Source organism: Chrysemys picta, unplaced genomic scaffold, assembly GCF_011386835.1.
Source record: "Chrysemys picta bellii isolate R12L10 unplaced genomic scaffold, ASM1138683v2 scaf771, whole genome shotgun sequence".
Classification (NCBI taxonomy): Eukaryota; Metazoa; Chordata; order Testudines; family Emydidae; genus Chrysemys; species Chrysemys picta.
This window is the reverse complement of record NW_027053478.1, coordinates 1-26,654: the sequence shown is the minus strand read 5'-3', so window position 1 is coordinate 26,654 and position 26,654 is coordinate 1. Positions and strand designations below refer to the sequence as shown.

Here is a 26,654-nt window from a genome sequence, read left to right as displayed (position 1 = left end):
GCTCTTTTAAAATGCATGGATCAGCAACTTCAACACAATTCTAATCATGGAAGGATGCGGGGTCAAGCTGCCCTTTCTGTGGCACCCCAATCTCCCCTCCCCTCCTGCCTTGGTCAAGCTGAGATTGCTTAATGGCCAATTTACAGCTTGCTGACTAGGCCGCCTTTAACAATAAGCCATAGTGGTTTCAAGCACTTTACTGGTTTGCCAAAATCTCCCCGTACACCTTCTGCCCATGTCCCTACCCCGCAGCTGGAGCCCCAGGGCAGTCGAAGCCCTGAGCCTCCCCAACACCGCCCAGAAGTGCCCTGAGGCCCCCCCGCCCACCTGCCCAGAGCTGCCCTGGGCCAGCCACAGCCACGCCATGCCTCCTCTCCCCAGAGCCCAAGCCGCTGCAGGAAAAGCCTCTCACTCTCATCTGAAGAAGCTTTGAGATGCCCCATACAGGTTCTGGGGCAGCTGAGGAGTTGGTATGTGTTACTCAGCTTCTGGGGCTCATCAGTAATCTCTCTGGAGTCCAGGGAGATTACTGATGAACCCAGGAAGCTGAATAGCAGATACCGCCTCCTCAGCCACCCTGGAACCTGCATGCGGCATAATAGATAAAAAAAAAAACCCTAACCTATTATACCCGCCACCCATGTGTACACTTCAATACTACAGTCACACAGCTGCACTGCTGTTGTGCTTCAGTGTAGACACACCCTATGCCAGCAGGAGGGGACCTGGTCAATGGCCAGGGCTCCTGGATGCTACCGTAATACACCTAATAACCAACGTACAGCGCCTAACACCATGGGTTCCTACTCCACAGCTCGGGCTCCTGCCAGGCATCTTTTCACCATCCAGGGACTGATTCCCCATTAAACCAAGGCCTCTTTGCAATGCTCTAGCAGGGGAAAGGAGCCTTGGAGTGGGTCTCCTGTTTTGCAGGTCACTTTTAATTTCACTTCTAACTCTGTGGTTAGTTAATTAAGGCTCATTAAGAGCTTGCAGATGCTCAGGTGAAATGGACGATTTAAGTGCAGCGTTATGGTTTGAAGGAGAAGAGTCACCACTAACTGTTTTGTTTCTACCTTCCATGCTCTGCCCTGTCTTATGCACATATTGGGTGGAGGGATACCCATTATACGTCGAATGGGCGAAGGGATACCCTTTATGCAAATCAGCGATGAGTCTGGTGGCACTGCACCACAGCCACTGACATCACATAAGAAGGCACAGTCAGCCAATCAGCATGTGGCTATAAGATGTGCTCATATTCCATGGCAGACACACCTGGGGATAAGATACTGGGGGACACTCGGGCAGAGCTGAGGCCAGAAGCCAGCCCGGTGTGAATGGGAGTAACCCGCTCTGAGGTGCGGGCAGAAGCTGGTTCCCTGGTGTATTAAACAACACCAGCCTAAACCATCTCTGCACCCATTGTTTCCTGGGGAGGGCAGGTGGGTGAGGGAACTCAGAGGCTGGGAGTGAGGACATCTGAGTTTGATGTACAGCTCTGGGAGTGGAGTGGGGTCTAGTGGTTAGAGCGGGGTGGGACTTTCACCTTTAATAATGTAACTGTCAGAGTAAGGGATCTTCGCTCAGTCTGACCCTCAGCTTCCATCTTCTCTCAGCCCCACTGGGAGTCACCAACTTCCTCCTTGATGGCTCTTCCCCATTCTCCTTGCTTGTTACCTCACAGGACCCTTTGGTGCAGCAGAAATGGCTTCACTTCTGCTCTTGCTTCAAGCCCACGCCCTTCCCCCAGCCAGCCCATGCTGGTGTCTGATGCTCTGGGAAGCCAGAGGGGTGGGAGCTGCCATAGGCCAGGCCAGAGGAGATAGAGGCTGGGGGAGTGGGGGGGGATCCCAGCCGAGGAGAGGTCTGGAAGTGAGGGAGAGGCAGGAGCTGTGATAGCCCAGGCCGGAGGAGATGGAAGCCAGGGTGGGAATCTCCACTGAGGGGGAACTGGATTCATGGGAGGTCAGAGGGGAGGGAGCTGCCATTGGCCAGGCCAAAGAAGATGAAGGCTGGGATGGGGTTGGGTCTCCGGGAGGAGCTGCCCAGAGACAAAGACCTAGATGAGGGTTTCAGCGGTTCAGCATTCTCAGGAACTCAGACAAGAACTGGCTTTTCCCTCTGTAAGACAGGAGCTGCAGCAGCTTGCCAGAGCCGACATGGCCTCACAGAGCAGTGAGGACATCATCAAGCTGTCGAGGGAGGAGCTGGAGGCCCTGAAAGCTGCCTTTGAGGAGGGGAACCTCGCCGGAGTGGCCTCCAGGCTGCAGGAAATGCTGGAGTCGCTGGAGAGCATCCAGCTGGATGTGGGCATCACGGGCGAGACCGGCTCCGGGAAGTCGTCCTTTGTCAACGCCCTGCAGGGCCTAGGCGATGAGGATGCAGGTGCCGCCCGCACCGGTGTGGTGGAGACCACCAGGGAGCCGACTCCATACCAGCATCCCCGGTACCCCAACGTGACCATCTGGGACCTGCCGGGGATCGACACACCCGATTTCCACCCCGACGCCTACCAGGAGCAGGTCGGCTTCTCGCGCTACGACATCTTCTTCATCATCGCCTCGCAGCGCTTCACCGCCAACCACGCTGCTATGGCCCGCCACATCCAGGCTATGGACAAGAACTTCTACTTCGTCCGCTCCAAGGTGGATGTAGACCTGGATTCCTCCCTCAGGCGCCGGCCATCCAGCTACAGCGAGGTGGGGGTGCTGCAGGAGATCCGGCAGAACTGCCTGGAGGGTCTGCGGGCCCAAGGCATCCGCTCGCCCCAGGTCTTCCTCCTCTCGGCTTTTGATCTCAGCAAGTACGACTTTCACCTCCTGGGGGAGACGCTGGAGAGGGAGCTGAGCCACCACAAGCGGCACGCCTTCCTGATGGCCCTGCCCAACATCTCCCTGCACATCCTGGAGAAGAAGAAGGCTGCCATGCTGAAGCAGATGTGGCTGGTCTCCACCATGGCCTGTGGTGTCCACGCCGCGCCCATCCCAGGGCTCCTGATCTCCTGCGATGTGGACATCCTGGCCAGGACCCTGCAAGGTTACTGCAAGAGCTTTGGCCTGGATGACGACTCTCTGGAGAAGCTGGCAGCAAAAGTGGGGCAGCCGGTGGGACAGATGAAGGCTGTTATCGAGGCACCACTGGCCCAGGAGATCTCCAACAGCCTGGTGGTGCAGCTGCTGATACAGGCAGGTGGCAAGGTGCCAAAGCTATCCAAGGAGGTGCTGCGCTCTGTCCCTGTGCTGGGCTCCATGGCCTCTGGAGCACTGTCTTTTGCCACCGCTTACAAGATGCTGAGGAGTTTCATGGATGAGGTGACTGCCAGTGTCCAGAGGGTGCTGATCAAAGCCTTCCAGGTGGATGCTGAGAAATGAGCCAGAGAGGAGGAGAGAGAAAGATCAAGACACCTTCTAGGGAGGGAAAGTGGAGACAGGACCCCGACATCCCCAGGAAATCCCCCGAGCTTCCTACCAAATGTCAGAATTTCATTCCCTAGCTGGATAGAAAATACAGCAATGAATTTCTAAAGATTCTGTTGCAGTTACTTTGCTTTTTAAATCTCAAATATCAGATCTGGTTCTGCTCTCACTGACACTGGCGCAAACCGTAAATCCATTGTAAATATGTTGTCATAAACTGGGGGTATCGCCACTACCAGTAAACACCTAATTGTAAAATGGGCATAACTCTGGTGTAAACTGGGAAGAACTCCATTGTACATACATAGTTTAAAGCTGTGAGGAGCTCCATTAGATGTAAACCAGAGACAGATTTTAAGTGAGTACAAGCAGTGAGGCATAAAAGTCAAAAATGGTTACAAGAAAAATAAAGATAAAACACTTACTAGTGTTTAATTTACCAAACTGTATTAGATTCAAGCAAAGTTTCTCACCGCATGCTCCAGCAGATTACTGACCGAACTCTCAGATCAGGAGCTCTCCCCTGGAGTCCAACGGCTGTTCTCCTTTGTCTTCTTAGGTATGATGCCAGAGACAGATAGGGAGTGAGACGAGGGGTGTCTTGGGGTACCCACCCCTTCTTTTTCTAGTCCTGACCCCCTTTGAGAAGCATTTCCAGCTGGGAGCCAGGCGACAGGCAGGCTGGTAGAGAAAGAAAATTTCAGGCTGTTTCTTTGCTACGCTGTAGATTTTTGTCCCTGCCCCCTTCCTCGCCAAAGAATGGCCACTTAGCAGGTATGTTCATCAGCCTTGTTGACAGATGGCTGAGGAGTCAGTTTGCCCTTTGTCTCTGAGGAATTGTTTAGCCACTCCCCGGACTAATCTGGGAAACACACTTCAGTCATGATTTCAGATTATGTCCATAACTTTACATATAACGCTGCTACGTTAATTTTGCCATGATGTTACCGATCAGCAAGTTATCAGTTTTTAACTGATACCTCACAAGGCATACCTTGTACAGACACTCTTACAATAGTCTGTAGGGTGTGAACACTGGTATTTTCTGTCACAATGGGGGACCGACACACCCCAGACATGAGACACATGGGACTAAAGGATACTGGTGAGTAGACAGTGGGGACTGGAGCAGAAAGGGTATTATACTGTAAAGAGACAGCTGTGTGATCCTGTGGTGAGTGGGAATCTAGCAATCTAGGTTCTAGTCCCAACATTGCCACTGACCTGCTGGATGACCCCAGGTGAGTCCCTTCTAGTCTTTGGGCCTCAGTTTTTCTCTGTAAATTGGGGTACTGATGCTGATTCCTTTTGGAAAGCACAGCACTTTTGATCTGGGTATCCCAGATCTCGTGCTGTGCGAGAGCGAACCATTCTAACTGAAAGATGAAAAATGACAAATTAAATAAATTCTTCTGATTGTTCTTAGTGGCCAGAGGCATTTCTGAACATCAAGCATGTGACGATGTGTGAATGTTCCATAATATTTTGTATTAATATTGTGTGTGCCTCAGTTTCCCCATATGGTGCTTGGTTAACTAGGTAGTGGGAAAAGGTTGTTTGCTCATTGCAGAGACCCAGCGATACAGACGTGACTGATGTCTAGCTGTTTAGAGCCTGGAGCCCCAAGCCCATGGAGAGTCTGAGAAGACAAAGGCCACTCGAATTGCTCAGACATTTGGCACCTAGCGATTAACGACCATGGATGGCCTACCCTCCGCAGGAAGCCAGTCAGGTGTGACCAGCTGGAGAACAAAGGGCTATGGAGGTGAGGTCAGGTGACAATGTTTGCCCTGGAACAGAAACAAAGTATGGAAGAAGGGCCCAATGGGGATGTGAAGTGTGGGCTGCTGGAAGCAAGAGATGCTCCTGGACTGGGACTGAAGAGGGGTCAGAGGGCTCTGTGCTTTGGGCTGACCCAGATGGACCAGGCTGTAACTTTCAGTTCTCTGGGCTAACCAAGGACCTGCCACACTGTGTTCCAGATGGCTAATAAACCCTGCTGCTCTCACCACGCTGGCTGAGAGTCACTGCGCATGCTGAAGGTGGGGGTGAATTGCTCCCTTTGGGTGTTCAAGTCTGTCTCAGGGTCCAACTCAGCTGGACTCGTGTGACGCAGGGATGCTGAAGGCTCTGAGGTTCGGCCTAAGGTGGCGGTGAATCCAAGTGGCTTCCCCTAGTGAGAGCATGACCCTAAAGCGGGTTGGGTGTAGGGACTGTTCCAGAGCTGTGACAAAGGGCAGAGACACTGCTTAAATGAAACCTAAATAGACACGTTCCTGCTTTAATCTGTCTTGTTATTATAGCAGTGGAGGATCTACAGAGCTGCAACTTCCTTCTTGGCTTCATCAGGACCATTCAACTCCACCACCTGAATCAACACTCAGCCCCAGCATGCAAATAATCAGTGATAATGCAGTAATATCAGGCCCGTCATGTGCTATTGCATCAACCTGGAGTTTCCTGGGTGGACTGCCGGACCTTGTTTTGAAGGACAATACATTCAGATACCTGGAACATGAACTAGATTTGACCCTGTTTAATGTTTCTGCTGGAAACCCTCTGCCCAGCCCCTGCATACGTGGCTGGAGAGTTCTGGTATTTGTAAGCTGTGTTTGCTTTTATTGGGTGGCTCCACTCCCTTTAAAAGTTAGATCTGCGACTGGTGCATCAGAGGAATCGCTCTGTCTCTCTGGTCAGAAGCTTCTGATGCTGAAATCTGCTGTTAGACGCCTCAGCGACACTGGAACTGGGAATCAAGTGAGTCCTGACCCTTCCCTTAATACATTACTCTGTGATGTCACGTAGCAGTAGTTGTGATATGTCAACATGACAATAGTAGCTTTAAAAAGCCCAAGTCATTGTTGGTTTCTCTACAGCTGTAAAATGAGGATAACACTACTGAGCTGCTCTGTAAAGTGCTTTGAGATCTACTCATGACAGCACTAGACATTATTATTACACAGCATCAGCATGGGTTTGTCTGGCTCCCCAGCACCACAGCACACATGAGCCTCAATGCACTAATCCTCAGAGCACCTGGTGAAGTAGGGACGGTTCTCGCCCATTTTACAGCTGGGGAGCTGAGCCCAGAGAGAGCCCATCACCTGCCCAAGGAGTCAGTGACAGAGGGGGGAATTGAACCCAGCTCTCCTGAATCTGAGCCTTAACAAGCCGCCTCTGCCTGCCTCTAGCACTGGGCAGCTGTGCTGCAGGGCCCTTTGGCTGGGCTCGTGAAGCTGTGGCCATGCAGTGGGAGGGAAGATGCCAGGGCATGAGTGAAATGTGCTGGTGTCGATTCTGCTGCAAAGCAAGGAGAGAGACTCCTAGAAAAAGGTCTGAATTGGGGTTTGGGTACTGATCCCCTCGCTTCCCTTCCCTGGACCTGATCCCAGCGCTGACTGCAGCCAGTGTGAGGCATTCCATTGACTTCAATGGGCTTCAGGTCAGGGTCTATCTGCCTCAGTCTCCCCAACTACAAAATGGGTATACTGAGACCTGGCCACCCTGCAGCGTTGATGCGAGGCTCAGTTAGCAGAAGAAGTGCAGGAGGAAGGCTTGCTCTGTGCACATGATGCTACCTGGAGTCCTCCCAGTGCCCCGTGCAGCACTCCCCTGGTGCTCCCCTCCCAGCCCTGCTCACCTCAGCTTCCCATCCCACAAGCCCATCACTGAACCATTGCTGAGCCCTCAGTGGGCTCTGAAGATGAAAACTGCTCTAAGGATATCACTGCAAGGCCAACCCCACTCCGGCAAACCCCCGCTGAAGTCAAGGGCTGCAGGGAGTTAGTGCCAAGGGCAGGTTATGCAGAGAGCCAGGGCAGCCCTGGGAGCAGGAGATTTGGGGAGAAGCTGCCCCCCACCCCCACCTCCTGTGCTCTGTGACACTAACTAGCCCCAGCCTGGCTATTAACCAGCAGATCTACTCTTTTCTCTGCTGCAAAGTCAACAATGAAGCAACTCGCTCTCCTGCTGCTCCTCATCTCAGTGACCAGGGCGACCCCTTGCGGTAAGTGGCTGTTTCGTTTTCCTCTTGTGGGAACTAATTCTCCCGAACTCTGACCCTGCCTCTGGGGCCAGGGCTGTGATACATGCAGGGGAAGAGCTGGGCGGGTTGCTACAGGGGAGGCTTTGCTGATACACAAGTGAGGCAATAGCGACCCCAACTGGCAGGCAGCCTCCTTCCACCTCTGGTTCATAATGTTGCCAGCACAGAGTGCCCGAGGCAAAGCAACAGCGGGGTTCGTTGCCCGGTGTGCTTCGCGCCAATAAACACACCAGGGGGAGAAGCAAACAAAGTTTATTTGGGGTCCCAAAGCGGTGCTAGGAGACAGGCACGTCTCAGATCAAGCACACTAACAGGAACAGTTTTTCTTCTTTTATACATTTTGCAGTTAAGCCTCACCCCCCCCTTTCCCGTCTAGCCCTCCCTTTCTCTCCCCCCCATTCCTCCCTCTACCCCTCCCGTCCCTGGTAATAGTTACTAAGCAAATAACGATTACATTTAAGCAGTTAAGTCATTCTTGGCAGCTATAAGCCTTGCTTGTTAGTAACTTCTTTAAACCGTTATCTTGTCCTTTTTCCCTTCAGCCAGAAACATGCAGGCCTCATTATTACCGCTTGAGCAGGGGCTTGCACACAGATAACTGGTTGCTTACATATTCCAATTGCACCTGGCTTTTGAGGTTGATTAGAATTTAAACATGGAAGAATAGAGTTTGGTTCACTTAGGCCTAGTGCAGGAAGGCTTCATTGACACTTAGTGGCCTTCCACCCTCCCAAGTTACCTAGGGTGAGGCCTAGTGACGTCAACAATAAGGAACCTGCTCCAGTGAATTTCTTCTGTACATATCGTGGAGCCCAGGTTTGCAGAGATGGCAGGGGCAGCTCCAGGCACCAGCGCACCAAGCGCGTGCCTTGGGCAGCAAGCCGCGGGGGGGGGGCAGCCTCAGGCTGCCTTCGGTGGCATGCCTGCGGGAGGTCCGCCGGTCCCGCGACTTCTGCGGCAATTTGGCAGCGGGTACACCGAAGCTGTGGGATCGGCGGACCTCCCGCAGGCATGCCGCCGAAGGCAGCCTGCCTGCCGTGCTTGGGGCGGCAAAATACATAGAGCCGCCCCTGAGAGGTGGGCACCTAAAGGGATTACTTTTATTACTCTGTGTTACAGTCGTGCCTAGGTGCCCCAGTCCTGGACCCGGCCCCTGTGGTTCCAGGCGCTGTACAAACCCAGAACAGCACCTAATGGCTGACAATCTAAGTATAAAAAGTTTCACTCTGAAGCCGTTCTGGCCCCATACATAGTAACAGAGAAAACTCCTAACTAACCCCAAGTCACCCCCTGTGCAGCCGAGAGCGTGGGTGTTGCTGAACTGAAACTCGCCATCCGTGACCTGCTGGAGAACTGGGAAGACACGTCCTACTCCCAGAGCGGCCAGAGCTACCAGAGCCTGCCCCGCAGCTGCAAGGAAATTAAAGCCACCCGGTACGGGGCTGGAGGTGAGTGCGGAGGAAGCATCCCTGGACCTGCAGAAGCTGCTTTGCCTCTGCTAGGTGCCTGCTCCAGACCCAGTGTAAAGGCCACAGCTGGGTCCAGTCCGTTCAGATGCACCCGGGCAGCTCTGTGCTGGGAGCAGGGGCACCTGCCTGCCCGTGGGCACAGTGGGGAACCGCATTACCAGAGCTGGCTGTGAGACACTCTGCTAGCCCTGCCAGCCCCAGCAGGCGGGAGATGTGCTGCAGCTGACAGCTCCCTCCTGCTCCAGCCTGTCTGCCTTGTCTGCAAACTCCTCAGGGCCCAACCAGCCTAAACTCGCCTAGCCGGTAACTCAGTGAACTCCAGCCCCCGAGCTCCGTGGAGACGTCTCTCTAGCACTGCACAGGACAGGAGCGACATGAGAACTCAGCTCTCTGCCACACCCTGCTGCTCAGGCCCCCGCCACACACAGCAGCTGCCGGCAGAGAAAAGCTCATTGGGGCTTGTGACGGTGCGGGACTCACCCCTGTGGCGCCTCCTGCTGGCTGGCACAGGGAATTAGCTTTCGAGCCCTCAGAGCACCCTCTGCAGGCTGGTGTCCTGCTGCTGCTGTGTTCCTCCCAGCACCCCAGTGCCCTTTGCCCTAGGGTGCTGCCTCTCCAGGCAATACCCCACAGATCTGGGTCTCCCCTCCCCGGGGAACCCCCACCCTCTATCCCCACCTTGCCTCAGCCTATGATCACCCCGCTACAGGGCTCCTGCTGCCTCGTTAGGGGCCAGCTGGTCTCCCCCAGCAGAGAGTTTCAGAGGCACAAGTGGCACAGAGGCGCCCAACTCCCATTGCCCAGCGTGTGCCTCTGAAAATCCCGCCCCCCCCCATGGACCGTGGCATGAGTCTCAGCTGGAGGAAGGGCATGCAGGACTCAGACAGGGACCCAGAGGCTGCTCTTGGGGCTGAGCCCCTCCAGTGCCAGGCGACATCCAGGCCGGGGCGGGTGCTCAGCACCTTTGACAGTCCGGGTGTAGCCAGTGGGTGGCAGATTCTTTGCCTGACTCTGTTCCACCCATTGTTCCGCCCCCAGACCGAGTCACCGCAGGCTCAGGCCCAAAAGAGGGACACAGCGCGGGGACACAGACAGCAGGAGGGGCAGGGGGCTCTGAATGAGGCCTGGGGCCTTTCCTGAGCACAAATGGCCCCCGGGCCTGATTCTCGGTTACACTTAGGCCTGGTCTGCGCACGGCGTCCGTGCTGGTGTCACTGTGACGGGTCGGGGGATGGGTTTTCCTGATATATTGATACCAATCCAGCCCCGGTGTGAACACAGTTATACTGGGGGAAAGGTACTTTAGACAGGGACAGCCTATTTCCCTCCCCTATGGGAATGGCTATCCCAGTATAAAGCCCCTTGTGTGGAAAGGCTCAGTCCATGTCCTCTGGGAGTCCCTGTAATTTGCACTCACTTCCTGCTGCCAAGGGGATTTAGTGTCCCTGGGAATCAGGCTGCTGTGCTCCCGGATGCAGGGGCACGTCCTGCTCCAGTGACTCCGGGTGTGGGCCCTGCTGCAGGGCACTAGAAACTCCTCACCTGGGCGTTGCCCATTTAATGGCTGGCTCCGAGAGGGCCCTGCCCCTTTCCCCGGCCCTGGCTGACCAGCTCAGTGCTCCCCACTTCCCACCCCGCCCCCTGCAGATGGGATTTACACCCTGCGCACCGAGAACGGCGAGACCTACCAGACCTTCTGCGACATGACCACCAAGGGGGGCGGCTGGACCCTGGTGGCCAGCGTGCACGAGAACAACGCCTACGGCAAGTGCACCAATGGCGATCGCTGGTCCAGCCAGCAGGGGAACGACGTCAACTATCCAGAGGGAGACGGCAACTGGGCCAATTACAACACCTTCGGCTCTGCGGTGGGCTCCACCAGTGATGACTACAAGGTGGGGTCCCCTTCTCCATGGCCAATAGCTACTTGCTGGGGAGAGAGGGTGCGTTAGAATGTGGTTGAATGCACATGGGCAGGTGGGAGACATGGGCATGGGGGTTATATGGGGGGATGGCCCAGTGGTCAAGGCAGTGGTGTAGGGCTAGGCAGCCCTGGCTTCCATTCCGTGCCCTGCCACAGGCCCCCAGTGTGACCTAGGGCAAGTCACCTAGTCTCTGTGCCTCCGTTCTCCCCCGTACAATGGGGAAGGTGCTTCTCTGCCTCGCGGGGCGGGTGTTACAATAAATATACCACAGCTGGTGATGTGCCCAGATGCCCGGTGATGTAAGTACCTGGGATGTGGTTAAGAAGTTTCATCTGGGTCCTTGCTTTTCAGAACCCTGGTTATTACGATCTCCAAGCCCAGGACCTGTCTGTGTGGCACGTAACTAACAAGACGCCTCTGAAGGAATGGAAGAACAAGTCCATCCTGAGGTACCACACCGAGACCAGCTTCCTGTCCTCGGAGGGGGGGAACCTCCTCAAACTCTACCAGGTGATGGCACTGGGCTGGGGGCTTTGGAGGGGTGTGTGCAGGAGGGTCCGGGTGGCTCTGCTGGCCCCAGTGTAGATGGAGGAGCTGGGGTGAACAAATTCTCAACACTCTTGGGATGATTTAGCTGGGAATTGGTCCTGCTTTGAGCAGGGGGTTGGACTAGATGACCTCTTGAGGTCCCTTCCAACTCTGATATTCTATGATTCTATGATTCTATGATTCTTGCTTTTCAGAACCCTGGTTATTACGATCTCCAAGCCCAGGACCTGTCTGTGTGGCACGTAACTAACAAGACGCCTCTGAAGGAATGGAAGAACAAGTCCATCCTGAGGTACCACACCGAGACCAGCTTCCTGTCCTCGGAGGGGGGGAACCTCCTCAAACTCTACCAGGTGATGGCACTGGGCTGGGGGCTTTGGAGGGGTGTGTGCAGGAGGGTCCGGGTGGCTCTGCTGGCCCCAGTGTAGATGGAGGAGCTGGGGTGAACAAATTCTCAACACTCTAAAAGTGCTCCATGCTGGGGGGCCGATAATGGGACAAGGAGCCTTCCCCTAGACACAGCCTGTTGGAATCTGACTGTGACCTTGGTGTGAGATGAGTTGGCCGGTCTCAGGAAACTGCTGGTGTTCATGTCCCAAACCAGCCACATCTCTTGTCTCTGACCTGCTGACAGACTCAGCAGAGAGGCTGAATGGGCCACGGAGACTGACCCCACCTCACACCCTGGAGATGGGGGCCATTGGACACAGGTGATTTGGTGCTAGAGCAGGCCCTCTACTCACCCTTGAGCCCGGTTTTGGGGTTCAGGCGTCCTACCAGGGATATTTCCTCAGTGCCAGGGTGGTGGGCAATGGTGCTGGACACATGCTGATTCTCACCTATTATCATTTACTGCCTGCATTGTGCTAGCCCCTAGGAGACTCCCCCACCACAGACAAGGGCCCCACGGTGCTAGGTGCTGTACGGACCCAGAACAGAACAACAGTCCCTGTCCCAAAGAGGCTGAGATAAATGGTACCTTGACATGCCAGATTTCTCTGCCCACTGCTGCGGTCACTGCTGTGCCCTAGGGCTGGCCTGTGTGGGCAGTGGCACTGACTGAACAAATCACCCAGAGAGCATGTGTCAGTGAAGCTGACTTGTCTGTGCTGGAGCTGCCCTGCCACAGGGACAGAAACTAACACTGGATTCTCGCTGTGTTTGTGTCTCCCAGAAATACCCAGTGAAATACGGCACCGGCGTCTGCAAGGCTGACAATGGCCCCGCCGTGCCCGTCATCTACGACTATGGCGATGCTCAGCAAACCGCCAACTATTACTCTCCAAACGGCCAAAGTAAGTCTGCAGTGAGCATGCGGGTTCTGCCTCTCCAGCCGCACAGATCAGCCCTGCCCAAGGCTTAAATTCTCACCCCTGGGGGAATTCTGTGCCAAAACATTAAAAATTCTGCACACAATATTTTAAAATTCTGCAAATGTTACTTGTCACGCCAGTTTCAATTATTTTGGTAATTTATTTCAAAATACCTGTCAGCAAGTCTGTCTGTAACAATACAGAAACACAAATATTTTCCCCCAGGAGTAGAGAGTTAAAGAAACCCCTATGACAACCCAGATCCTGCTTCTCTACCTCCTCTCTCCCAGAGCCCAACGGGGGGGACAGACAGTCACACCCCCTTCCTCCCAGAGCACAGCCGCGGCCCCCCCCCCCAGACAATATGCTCAAACCCCCTTCTCCCCACAGAGCCCAGCCATGGCCCCCTTTGCCCAGATACCCACACCCCTTCCCCGCAGAGCCCAGCTGCAACGCCCCCCCAGCCCAGGCACCCACCCACCCCCCTCCTCCTCCTCCTCCTCAGAGCCCAGGGATCCAAAGGGAGACAGAGCCTAATGCTGGGGCCCGGGCAGGGCTTGCACAGAGTTTGCTGTGCGCTGCCTCCTTCCCTTCGCTGCCAGGAACCCTCTAGCTCTCTCCCTGCCCCCGGCAGTGTCTTCTATGTGTGAGCTGGGCTAGGCTGGGTCCAGCAGCCCCTACTGGTGGCCAGCAGCACTGCAGCCCATTTCTGTGAGGGAAAGGAAATTCTGCACAAAAAAACATTAATTTCTGCAAAATTCTGCATTGAGCAGTGCCACAGAATTCCTCCAGGAGTATTTCCCAGAGCCCCCCCCCCCATGTGCCCACCCCCAACATGGTGTAAGAGCTCCAGGGGTGTGTGAAAATATTCACCAGAGCTCTGCTCTAGACAGCTCCCTCTGAATTTAAGCCCTGGGCCTGTTCCAGTCTGGATAATCTTTGTTTAGAGCTGTGATACTCAGACCTCAGAGGTTCAGGAGTCAAATTAGTGATCAACATTACCCACAAGAGCCACAGGGGTGTGAATTAATTGTTTCATCTACTATAGTACTAGTCATATTTAAACAGTATGACAGGCAAAATATTTATATATTATTCTCACAGCTAATAAGTTAATAACTTAGTGCCAATTGATAACTTATCTGGTTAATAACATAGTAAAAGCATCCTGATTGGTTAATATCTTACACTGGTTAATAATTAAATCAAAAAGTGTTTCAATATCATGTGCTGCAAAGAGCCGCAGGAGACACATTGAAGAGCCACTTGCGCTGGCAAGCTGCAGTCTGAGTATCACTGATTTAGAGAAAGGGAAAACGATGAAACAAGAGAGAGCAAATGGAAAATCCCCAGGAGAGAGCACGGTGTGTGTTCCCCACTTTAACATTTGTCAAAGTTAGACTCAGGACTCATAGTTTGTCAGACCACTCTGTTTTATTAGCACAGCGCTCTGCTAATACATTCAGATAATGTGAGCCTCCATGCAAGATTCAAACAGTCTTATTTATACAGATAAAAGGATGCGAACTAAACAAAGGGACAGAGAGAGCAAAATTGTAAAATATGCATGGAGCATAATATGCATATCCTGCTTCCTTGTTAACTCTTATCGATCTAAGACTAATGCTTCACCAATTGCCCTTAAGTGGCAAGTTAAGCAGTTAATGTCTGCTTTCCTGCCCCCCTGGCTTGCAGCATTTCTCATTTCTACTAAAAGGTACATACAGCATTCTTTAATTCATTCTATTTCTTTAATATAATTAATTTCACTTTCACAATCCCTCCTTTTGGTCAAGCTTACGCAAAGACCAACAATTACTGGGTTCCACATATTAATAGTTCTTTATCTCTTCATTCATCAGTGATATTTAACATCATCATATTAGCACTCTGTTTTGGGGTAGTCACCTGGGTGGCATACCTTACACAATTCTGGATACAACAGGAGATTAACTGAAAACATACAAAAATCATTGGGATTCCACACAGGATAGTCAGGGCTCCCTGAAACAACCAGTTTCCTGTGCCAGAGAAATTGAATAGGTTACTTAGCCACTTCCATAAAGAACTTGGCTCTTCATGGGGAAGATATGCAATTTGTTCTAAGTGACTAGCACGATCTATTACCTCATTGGTGTCGTCAGGTATAAACACACAACATTCTTTCCAATGAGAGCACAGGTCCCTCCTTTGGCCGCCAGCACTATGTCCAATGCCTGACGGTTTTGGAGGGCCATCTGTCGGAGCACCCCTGTTTCTTTGGCCAGGGTCTTTAAACTCTCTCCGGTTTCTTTTGCCATTATTTCAACTACTGTTTGTAACCTTAGGAGCCTTTTTGCATGGTGTATTACTCCCCCAAGTGGGATAAGGGAACCGCCAATGGCCTCTTCCCAGGTCAAGGGGCTTATGTTATTTACATACCATTGGGCATCTGATAAGTCCCTTCTTCTTCGCCTGAAATTACGGAGGCGTTCTCGTGGGAAGGACCCCAGCACTCGGAATTGTGGGAAGAGTCGGGCGGGATAACAGATACCTGACCAGTTAGCTGGTAACACAGTATAAGCTTTGGTTCCACAAACCCAATGATGGCCTATTAAGGCTGGGAAGGGTCGGTTGCACCCATTTGTCACATAGGTGCCTACAAAGGAGGAGTAATATCCTCCGAAGGGCACAGGGTAATTCTCCTTACGAGGAGTGGTGTTATTTGCATGGCATTGAAAGATTGTATTGTTTTCACTAAGGTTACTGTAGGGGGAACATGAGCTTGATTTTTCTGTTTGATCCCAGGTTGAGAAAAAATTCATATCCCCATACCCGGCCCACCACTCTTTAGTTTTGTTTGAATAATCCCATACACCATTGACCACAATATGCTGAAGGCAATGACTTTTTCCCAGATCCAGCCCTGTCCCATTACACACCCAACACCAATGACCTTTTCCCTCCACCACACTTATCCATTTAGATGCATTTATTCCCACTGCTTCCCAAGTGTCATTATTGTTCCATGTTCTGTTAAACGGAAGAGGTCCTCCAGTGAGGTCTGGGGAATTGAGTGGGATTGCCAGGACAGGAACACCAGCTTGAGAGTGGGCTGGGATGTGGCTGCAGACCCAGCAATTAGAAATATTAAGAGTCTGAGCTATCCACACTTGCTGCTGGATAAAAGAATTGTCATTGTGGACTCCCCAGACCTTAAGACACCAGCAGCTGAGGAACAGGCGCCACCAGAGGCACATGTTGCAGGCAAGGCCCTTCCGGTTCTGACAACCTCAACTGAGGGAACCGCAGTCACGGTTTTACATCCACCAGGCAGCAGGCGCTAGGCTCACTACTGCTTCTTTTTGGGCCTTGCTTTAGGTCCTCGTCTGCTTCTGGCAACCCTTACGAGAGCGTAGATGGTAAGGTATTGCAGGCTGTTCCTCTACGTCTTTTTCTGGAGTCAAAATTGACTCTGCGTGGTCCTGAGGTGATTGGTTTGCTGGGGGGTGCCTTCTTACACTGCGAAGCATGTATGCACGCTGTGATGCCAGACAGTTTAACAGCCATCTGGGTAGTAAGCAGTACCTAATGATTTTTTTGATGTCCTTTAAGTCTCTTTACTTCTTCTTCCTTGACTCTGGCTATAACAATGGCCTTCACACCTTATCTTTTCCTGATGCATACATTCCTTATTCACACAGATTGAGAATACAAACAGTAGTATTTTATATGGAGCAAAAAAGGCATTGCAAATTAAACCTTGCTAAGTTTTACAATCAATAACCAAGACAATTTACATTGAGACCCAGGCCTTCAATGTTCCTCTAATCTACTTAACATAGACACAATATGTATATTTAACTAGAGGCCTACTTTGTAATACATATAGGAAACCATAGTAGACATTATAACTTATTCTAAAACAAAAGGGTGACCATAATCAGTCATAAGGATTGTTCTGGTCTGTCATTCCTTTCTGCTATTCAAAAAGGGTGGCTGACAGGGATGAAATCAAATCATACATTAATTCCTATGGGACATTATAAGATCCTGCTCCTACATATCCCCCTTTTGACACCAAGATTATTAATCGCCAGTGTCACTTCTTATTTAGTCCATGTAATAGAAAATACTGGGAGGTGATTTGGGCCTGTGGCTCTAGCTTTGCATACATTTGTTTTATCCAACAGCACATTTTAAACGTTACAATTAAACACATACAATTTAAAATCAAAACCAATTAGGGTTAGTAACATTAGTACGCCAGTAGTTGTGGGAGACCATTCAGAAAATACATTATACCAATGGTAAGCTGTTATGTCTTTCTGCAGTGGCAATTCTTAACATGCTGCCATTTGCATGTATAATATGAATGGTTTGGTTTCCCACATTGCCCTTTTGTTTGTTTTAGGAACTATATTACCTTAACTTTTGTAAACACAGTACTTACATTACATTCACATTTGTCTATTGGAAGGTTGCTAACACTTCCATTCTTTTAAAACACTTTTCCCCCCAAGAATTAACACATACACATAGCCCATTATACAGTACTTTGGTCTCATTATTCATTTTATCCCACATACAGGATCCTAGTGAGATGTCTTTACTACAGGGCTTTGGAGCAACAGGCATGGATAAGCATACCCACTTTTATTTGTTTCTTATTAGGTTGTCCTGTAGCTGATATTAGCTTTTCCTGAAAGACAAAAATAATATTTTTTCTACCCTTTTTGGGGTGGCATTCATTATTGCTTAAAATATTCCTTTCTTTTACAAATACCCTTGCTGATTGCAGGCAAAACAAGAGGAATTACCTCCATATTTTCCTGTGTTTTTGTTCTATAGGCAGGCCAGGTTTTAATGGCTTCTATCTTTTAAGAGTTATGGGGAAATTATCCCACTGTTCAGTCATTAAATCCATGAGGTGGTGTACCTCAGTTTTCCCTTTACAGCAGACCAAGGTTACAATATCTTTCCTGCTGTGTTAAGCTTTAAGTTTGTTCACAGGTAACAGCTGAAAAGCATCATTACCATAAAGGATTTTTTTTCTTCAAAAATCATACACACTATACATTGTTACAGGGGTACGTAGTAACATTAAATTTATTTTAATTAAAGGTATCTTGTTATACCGTGCCTTTTATTTAGACAATTTGTTTGCTGACCAGGTATGTTCTTTATCTGCAACTTCTTTGTGCTGGCAGTTCTCTCACTTCCTTTATCAGTTAGATAATTTGCATCCACACAGGCTCGGCTTTTGGATTCAAAACCATTAGCAGAGCTCAGAGACTCTGTCTTAAAAGGAACACAATTAACTTTTACCAGAGTTTTGATTACTTTTAACTCTTGCTTCCAAAACACACATAGATCTGAAAAAGAACAGTCTATTGTGGCTCCTTTGGAGCCCGAATAGGATTTTAATTAAGTAGCATGTTTCGTTTGCATTTCTTTTACCCCCTCTATAATATACACTGCACACGTCTGCACATTCCTTCTATACTTTAACTTTTAAAACATTAGCCATATTAATTTTTACATAAGTGTAACTGTTTCTTTTGTTCTTACAGAGTTTTATTTACCCTTATCAAAGTGACAGTCTGATTACACAGAGCCATTTTAAGGCTCAGTGTTTCTAACATTTCTTCTTTTTGTTTTGTGCACCTCACCCCTGCTGTTGCTTCAGAGGGCCACTGATTTTATTCTTTTCCTACAGCTTTCATTTGCTATTTTGTTACAAAAACAGAATCCAGAATCTCTCCCTATTTTTCTGATTTTGACTGTCCTGCTGCAGTCATGACTTGGTCTTTATTTGAGAACATTTAAATTTTGTAAAGAATCAAGTTACCCCTTAAGGGTTAAATACCAAATCTCAAAGTCAACCAACACTGATTACCTGTGTCTGGCAAAAAGGTCTGTCAGTTTTGCAGCTTTGAATTAAAGAGTCAAATGGATTTTTAGTGGCATTATAAACAAAACAAAACCAATTTATCTTAAACTTACAACACAGGAATTTTACAAACCTCACATATTCCCACAGACAGACAGATACATACACATTTTCTCTCCCTTAACATCCCTCTTACACTGCTTTGTTTTTACATAGCTGTACATAGATTACATTACCTTTTATACATTTGGGGCAGTTAAGTTCCAATAGAACCCCCCCTATGTTCTTTTAGCAAATTTGACTCAATTGTCCAGAGTCAAATGATTTTAATTAGATAGTCTCTTTACCTGGATTATTTACAGACATTCCTCTGGAAAAGGGCCCATTTTTCCTTTAGAATGGCTGCAAAGAAACCAAGAATTCTTTTAACAAGATCCTTTTAAACATTTTCACAAAGTTTAACTGTTTAATTCTCTCCAGTCTCTGTAGAGTTAACTTTTCACTCTCTTTCCTTAAATCACTTGTTTATTTCCCAAAATGACACCTTTATCAACTCAGATTTCACCATTTTAAGTATTGTTCCAGGGGTTCATGTTTGCACTTACTCCTGACACTATGCCCTTAGGGCTTCCAACCTGTGTTTTTTTTAGTTTCTTTATCTGTTGCTTGCCTGCTTGTCTGGGCCCAATCCTGCTTTTTCCAATGAACCATTTTTGTGAGTGATATTGTGGTCATTTCACAATTTTGAAAGAAATGCTTAAGGAAAGGGCCCAGGAAGGGTGGGGGCTAGTTGAGGAGCCCGCCCTCCTTGCTGAATTGGTAATGGAACACTAAAGAATCAGTTTCTGAGGCAGACAACGAAGGGGAACAGAACAAGGGGCATTTTATCCTTTTTACAATGAGAGGGGAGTATGAAGGGAGTTGGGATCGATCCGGGGTTGTTGTTTTTTTTTGTCAGAGAACAGGGTGAAGGGGAGCGCTCAGTCTGGTGGTGGGAGAGGAGGCTTTTAATAAAGCTTTTAATTTATTATTTGAATATTTGAGAGAGGTGAGTTTTGATTTTGTCCACCTACGATTTGCCTCTTCCCACCACTGCATGAAACAATTAACCTCTCCTTTAGCCAATTTAGTTTTAGGCTGACCGAGTTTGTTTTTTTTAAGATGTCCACTCGGTCCTTGTTCCAAGGTTTTAACAGTGGCCACTGAGTTTTGGGATCTCCCTGAGTTAGCCTAGACCATTTTTACAGAAATTTACAGGAGTCCGGACCCTTCCTAAAACTGAGCCGGCGTTCCTTTAGGGAACTGTCCCGACTTAGACGTCTGGTTACCAATACAGGAGGACTTTACACACACCAATCACACAAGAAGGAAATTCGGGTTCGTCAGAGCGATGCCCGGTGCAACACACAAAAGGAGCCCACAGGCTACTGCCTCAGTCGCCCTTGCTTTCACACCAAGGGTTTTACCCAAGGTGCGGTGCGGCTGCGATTGTGCAGATTTCACTCACTCAGACCGCGGGGACAGGAACCCCTTGGTCGGCCGATCCCCGGACGGAGATGGCACCCAGACTCAAACACTCCACAGGAGGACGGATAGACACAGACAGAACAGTCCTCAGTCCGGACAAAACACAGAAATAATTACCTGACCAGATTCCTGATGTCAGATCCCGGGATCCCTACCAGAACAGAGTGGGAACCAACAGGTTCGATGGCGTAGACCTCACTGTGGTCGTGCACCCTTCCGTTCAGGAGGAGGACCGCTCGGGCCAAATGCCCAGGTGCCGGCTACCACGGTCGTCCTACAAAAACGGTCAGGAATCACACAGCCCCAGTGAAGACGGTTGCCATCTCGGTGGAACCTCCAAATTGTCAAAGTTAGACTCAGGACTCATAGTTTGTCAGACCACTCTGTTTTATTAGCACAGCGCTCTGCTAATACATTCAGATAATGTGAGCCTCCATGCAAGATTCAAACAGTCTTATTTATACAGATAAAAGGGTGCGAACTAAACAAAGGGACAGAGAGAGCAAAATTGTAAAATATGCATGGAGCATAATATGCATATCCTGCTTCCTTGTTAACTCTTATCGATCTAAGACTAATGCTTCACCAATTGCCCTTAAGTGGCAAGTTAAGCAGTTAATGTCTGCTTTCCTGCCCCCCTGGCTTGCAGCATTTCTCATTTCTACTAAAAGGTACATACAGCATTCTTTAATTCATTCTATTTCTTTAATATAATTAATTTCACTTTCACACATTCTACATGGCAACTGCACACAAACCAGCTCTTAGGAATTTAAAGATGCCCTGCAAGTGACAGAGCTGTGAACGGCCCGGCTGAGACTGGTAATTCCTGATCATCTCTGGGGCTGGAGTTCCTGATCCTTAGTCCCCCATCATTCCCAGTTCACACACAGGGACTTACTGAAGGACCAGCTGAGATTGGACCACTGTTCCTTCTCTCCGCCTCTCCATGGCAAACAGTGGTCCTGACCTGCCCTTTTCTGTCACCAGATGAATTCATCCCTGGCTACATCCAGTTCCGCGTGTTTAATACTGAGAAGGCGGCCATGGCTCTGTGTGCTGGGGTGAAAGTCACTGGCTGTAACACCGAGCATGTGAGTATCTGGTCAGAGTGGGGGTTAGCTGTGGAGCAAAGGCCAGTGCTGATCAGCCTTGGGGCTGTCTAGTGTCACTGTCAGAGCTGGCCGGATGCACAAGAACTGCTTTTAGCTCGGCACTGGCGCAGGGTGGGTTCAGTTTGTGCTCCCTGTGCCAGCAGGGACAGCTGTACACATGGAAGCCCAGGACAGGCCAAGGGGGTGGATGTTAAATCTCTCCTTTGGGGAGACTTGCTGGGAGGGAACAGCTCACAGGAGCTCTGTTGTCAGAAGCTGCTGTGGGCACTTAGCACCACTGGGAAGTCTTCCGAGGTGTAATTTCTGCCACCAGGGGTCCTGCAGCCAAAGCATCTGCCACGGGGAGCCGAGAGTGAATCAAACCTACTCAGGGTCTGCTCCTGACCCAGAGAGGTCCATGGGGCTCTGAGTTGTAGCTATGGCCCTACCAAATTCATAGCCATGAAAAATGCATGATGGACTGTGAAATGTGGTTTCCCGCTGTGAAATCTGGTCTTTTGTGTGCTTTTGCCCTATACTATGCAGAGTTCCTGGGGGAGACCAGCATTTCTCAAATTGGGGGTCCAGACCGAAAAAGCGAATTGCAGGGGTTCACAAGGTTATTTTATGGGGGTCCTGGTATTGCCACCCTTAAGTCTGTGCTGACGTCAGAGCTGGGAAGCTGGAAGGCAGCGGATATTGGCTGGGAGCCCAGCTCTGAAGGCAGCGCCCCACCAGCAGCAGCGCAGAAGTAAGGGTAGAAGTTCCGCAACGCCCCCTACAATAACCTTGTGACCCGCCCCCAACTCCTTTTTGGGTCAGGACCCCTACAATTACAACACCGTGAAATTTCAGATTTAAGAACCTGAAATTATGAAATTTACGATTTTTAAAATACTATGACCATGAAATTGACCATAATGAACCATGAATTTGGTAAGGCCCTAGCTGTAGCATTTGTAATAATAATCCCTAGTTCTGGTATGGCGTTTTTCATCAAATCTTAAAGTGCTGTACAAAGGAGGTCAGTATCATCACCCCCATTTTACAGAAGGGGAAACTGAGGCACAGAGCGGCAGAGCCAGGAATAAAACCCAGATCACCTGAGTCCCAGTCTAGTGCTGTATCCACTAGGCCACGCTGCTTCCACAGCTCAAGACTTGATTTCTGTTCTAGGGTGTGATACACACCAATGCAGCCCCTTCCCCAGCAGCCCCTTCTCTGGTGCCGTCACAGATCCACAGATTCAAAGGCCAGAAGGGCCAGTATGATGGATCTTGTAGTGTGACAACTTGCATAGCACATGCCAGAGAAGCTCCCGCAGGGATTCCTGCATCAGGCTTTCTGGGCCCTGCCAACCTTTCCAGTGCAGGCCTCCCCGAAACTCCTATGGTAAGGGATAAATTGTGAGCACCTTGGGGCATGGGCCGTATTTATGTTCTGTGTCTGTACAGCACCTAGCACCAGAGGGCCTGCCCAGGACTGGGGCTCCGAAGTGGTACTGCAGTGTAAATAATAAATAACTACAACAAAACCCAATGGCCTAAACTGGCCCTGCCCCTTGTACAGACGTTCACACCAGTGCAAAGAGAGTGGCAAACGCTGGCATCTGGGGGCCCATTGCACTGGAGTAAGTCAGGGCAGTGGAGGCTCTGGTCCCAAGAGTTAGGAAGGGATTTAAACCCTCATGCTTCAGGGCATTAGCTGACTTCTGACTGTGGGGGGTCAGGAGGTAACTTTCTCTGTGGGCAAATTATTCGCCAAGTGGCCATTGCAGGGTTTCTTGCACTTTCCTCTGAAGCAGCTGGCACTGGCCTGGAAACAGGAGAGCGGCTATATGGGCCCCTGCTCTGCTCCCATCTGGCAATTCCTCTGTTCTATCCTCAGCACTGCCTGGGTGGAGGAGGGTTCTTCCCAGAAAGGAACCCGATTCAGTGCAGCGATTTCCCTGCCTTTGCCGGGGATGGCTATGGAACCCATCAACACTGGAGCGTATCCAAGGAGATGATTGAATCCGCAGTGCTGCTGTTCTACCGCTGAGTCCGGAAAGGCTGGCGTGACCCAGGGAAGGATGCTGCTTCGCTCCAGCGGGAGCTGCTCCCTGGGAGGAGTATTGTGGCCTCAGCTGTAGACATCTGTGATGCAAATAAAAAAAAGTGAAGTGCGCTGGGGTCTCAGTGTGAATTACTCTCCTTGCGACCCAGAGAGGGCTGAGACGTTCTCAGCACCAGTCAGGATCAGGGACTGCTTTCATTACGAACACCTGGCCCTTAGCTAGCGCTCTGGGTCCCTAGATCTGAAAGCACTTTGCCAAGGAGGGCAGCGCACTTTTTCCTATGTTACAGACGCGGGGAATAAGGCCCAGGAGGTGATGAAGTTGTCACAGCTCCTGAGTTAACTGCACCTCTGACCTCTTCATGTCTCCTTGAGGACCCTGTGGCAGTACGATGCTCACCTCCACGGCGCCTGCTGGTCATCCAGGGAATTAGCTTTTTTGAAAGTAGAATGAATTATATTGTAAAAGTAGAATGGATTAAAGAAATGCTGTATGTACCTTTAAGCAGAAATAAGGAATGCTGAAATACAGGTGTCAGGAACAGGAACATTAAGACATAAACAATGAGTCCACTTAAGCTAATGGTGGAACATTAGCCGGAGATCTGTAATTGAATATGTATGTCTAGCCTCAGGTAAACTTGTCAGTTCTGCTTTCTTTGTCCTCTTGTTAAGTTCGCACCCTTTTTACCTGTATAAACTAAGGTAGTGTGGGTCTTGGAAGGGGGGCTCACCTTATCTGAATGTATTAGCAGAGCGCTGTGCTAATAAACAGAGTGGTCTTGACAAATTGTGAGTCCTGATTCTAACTTTGACAATTTGGAGGTTCCACCGAGATGGCAACCGTCTTCACTGGGGCCGTGTGATTCCTGACTGTTTTTGTAGGATGACCGTGACAGCCGGCACCTGGGCATTTGGCCCGAGCGGTCCTCCTCCTGAACGGAAGGGCGCACAACCACAGTGACGTCTACGCCATCGAACCTGTTAGTTTCCACTCTGTTCTGGTAGGGATCCCAGGATCTGACATCAGGTAATTACTTCTGTGTTTTGTCCGGACTGAGGACTGTCCTGTCTCTGTGTCTATCTGTCCTCCTATGGAGTGTTTGAGTCTGGGTGCCGTCTCTGTCGGGGGATCGGCCGACCAAGGGGTTCCTGTCCCCGCGGTCTGAGTGAGTGAAATCTGCACAATCGCAGCCGCACCGCACCTTGGGTAAAACCCTTGGTGTGAAAGCAAGGGCGATTGAGGCAGTAGCCTGTGGGCTCCTTTTGTGTGTTGCACCAGGCATCGCTCTGACGAACCCGAATTTCCTTCTTGTGTGATTGGTGTGTGTAAAGTCCTCCTGTATGGGTAACTAGACATCTAAGTCGGGACAGTTCCCTAAAGGAACGCTGGCTCATTTTATGTATTTTAGGAAGGGTCCGGACTTCTGTAAATTTCTGGAAAAATGGTCTAGGCTAACTCAGGGAGATCCCAAAACTCAGTGGCCACTGTTAAGATCTTGGGACAAGAACCGAGTGGACATCTTAAAAAACAAACTCAGCCAATCTAAAACTAAATTGGCCAGAGGAGAGGTTGATTGTTTCATGCAGTGGTGGAAAGAGGCAAATCGTAGGTGGACAGAATCGAAACTCGCCTCTCTCAAAGATTCAAATGATAAGTTAAAAGCTTTATTGGAAGCCTCCTCTCCCACCACTAGACCGAATGCTCCCCTTTACCTCGTTCTTCGAGCAGACTCAGATCGATCCCACCCGCCTTCATACTCCCATCTCATTGTGAAAGAGGACGAAGAAAACCCCTTGTTAGATTCTGGGGACGATGATGAGGAAGACGCATTAATCGGCTTGGCAGCCTTGCGTTGGATCAATAGACAGTCACCAGCTTCCCCAGCTCAGGAACAACTTCCAGAGGTCTCCAGTTCAGACCCGTCCGGACCGTCCGATACGGCCCAGGCCCATTCCTCTGGTTCCGCTCAGCCCCGTAAAAGCTCGCGCTTGGGCCTTAAAAATATCCAGGCTCCCCTCCGAATCCTGCATACTGGGGGCCAAGACGGGGGTCCCACTTGGAGCTGGACTCGTACAGAGCTCCTTTCCATTGTAAAAGGCTTTCCAAAGCCCCGGGAAAATCCTACCAAATTCGCAGAGGAATTTTTGTTAGTATGTGACACCTATGAACCCTCTGAGACAGACCTCCTGCAGCTGTGCAAGCTACTTGTAGCAGTCCCTAGTGAGCATGAAAAATGGCTCACAGCAGCAGATTGGCTCGCTGCTGACCGCCACTCTACTTTACCAGACACTGGTCCTAATGCTGAATACCGGAAAAGGTGTAAGGAGTGAGCTAAAAATCTATTTGAAGCCATCCCTCGAGTATGGAGTCCTAAAACCAACTGGACGGCCATAAACGGCTCTAAGCAACGACAGGGAGAAAACCCGGGCGACTGTCGCACCCGGCTAACTGACATTTTTCTGCAACATTCTGGTATACAGCAATCGGATAAAAATGGACAGGGCGCCCTGGCTAATGCGTTTGTTAATGGCCTCCTACCTGCTATTGGCAATATGCTAAAGCAAATAAGTGTTAGGTGGGAGACCGAAACCATGGACAAATTGCAAACAGTGGCAGAGCACTGCCAACACTCTGATAGGAAAGGAGGAACAATCATCTCAACAGTTAATGGCCCTGCAAATACAGCATTATTCAGGGCAGGGCAAACAGTACCGGGGACGGGGAAAATACCAGGGACGGGGACGTGGTCGAGGGAGGGGCCGAGGAACTGGATTTTTGGGTTATGGGGATGTTTGTAATTACTGTAAGCAGCGCGGACATTGGAAGAACGAATGTCCGAGCTGGCCTGATAACCCTGTAAATAACCAGCTAGGCCCCCTGCCGGCACAGCCAGTCAGTCCCCAGCCTTACTTTGTCCCACAGCAATGACGGGACGATGGGGAACCTCAGGAAATTTTAGCTCCTTTACTACTTCTCAGTCTCATAGGTGAGTGTGTGTTAACTATCAATGATTTGTCTCTCCCTTTCCTTGTTGATACGGGAGCTTCGCTCTCTGCAGTTCGTACTACTGACCTGCCTGTGGTTCCCGGTTCTGAAAAGACTGTGTCCGCTGTGGGCATTTTGGGAATCCCAACCCCTTATCCCCTTTCAAAACCTCTACCGGTCCAAGTTGGTCCCCTATCCGCAGATCATGCCTTCCTTCTCTCTGATTCCACTCTGGTAAACCGTTTGGGTCGGGATCTGTTATGTAAACTTGGCTGCACCATATACTGTTCCCCGGATGGGGTCTATTTACAAATCCCCCAGTCCTCTCTGAGTGATTCTGTAGCCTCCCTGCTGTCTGAAACCCCCTTTTCCACCCCGGTCCCTTGTTGCCCACTGG

At 50.1% G+C, this 26,654-nt stretch overlaps 2 protein-coding genes across 2 annotated transcripts; both read left to right on the top strand.

Annotated features, from left to right (window-relative positions):
* The first annotated feature begins 2,066 nt into the window (after window positions 1-2,066).
* Window positions 2,067-3,374, top strand: LOC101943847 (interferon-inducible GTPase 5-like). Its single transcript, XM_065579745.1, has one exon. The coding sequence runs from the start codon at window positions 2,067-2,069 to the stop codon at window positions 3,372-3,374; it is 1,308 nt and encodes a 435-aa protein (XP_065435817.1).
* A 2,582-nt stretch (window positions 3,375-5,956) lies between these two features.
* Window positions 5,957-23,379, top strand: LOC135979333 (intelectin-like protein). The gene is made up of 8 exons (XM_065579744.1): window positions 5,957-6,176; window positions 7,362-7,425; window positions 8,763-8,912; window positions 10,581-10,828; window positions 11,210-11,368; window positions 12,582-12,702; window positions 21,110-21,213; window positions 23,101-23,379. Exons 1-8 carry the CDS (start codon window positions 6,126-6,128, stop codon window positions 23,251-23,253), a joined length of 1,050 nt encoding a protein of 349 aa, XP_065435816.1. The 5' UTR covers window positions 5,957-6,125; the 3' UTR covers window positions 23,254-23,379.
* The last annotated feature ends 3,275 nt before the right edge of the window (window positions 23,380-26,654 follow it).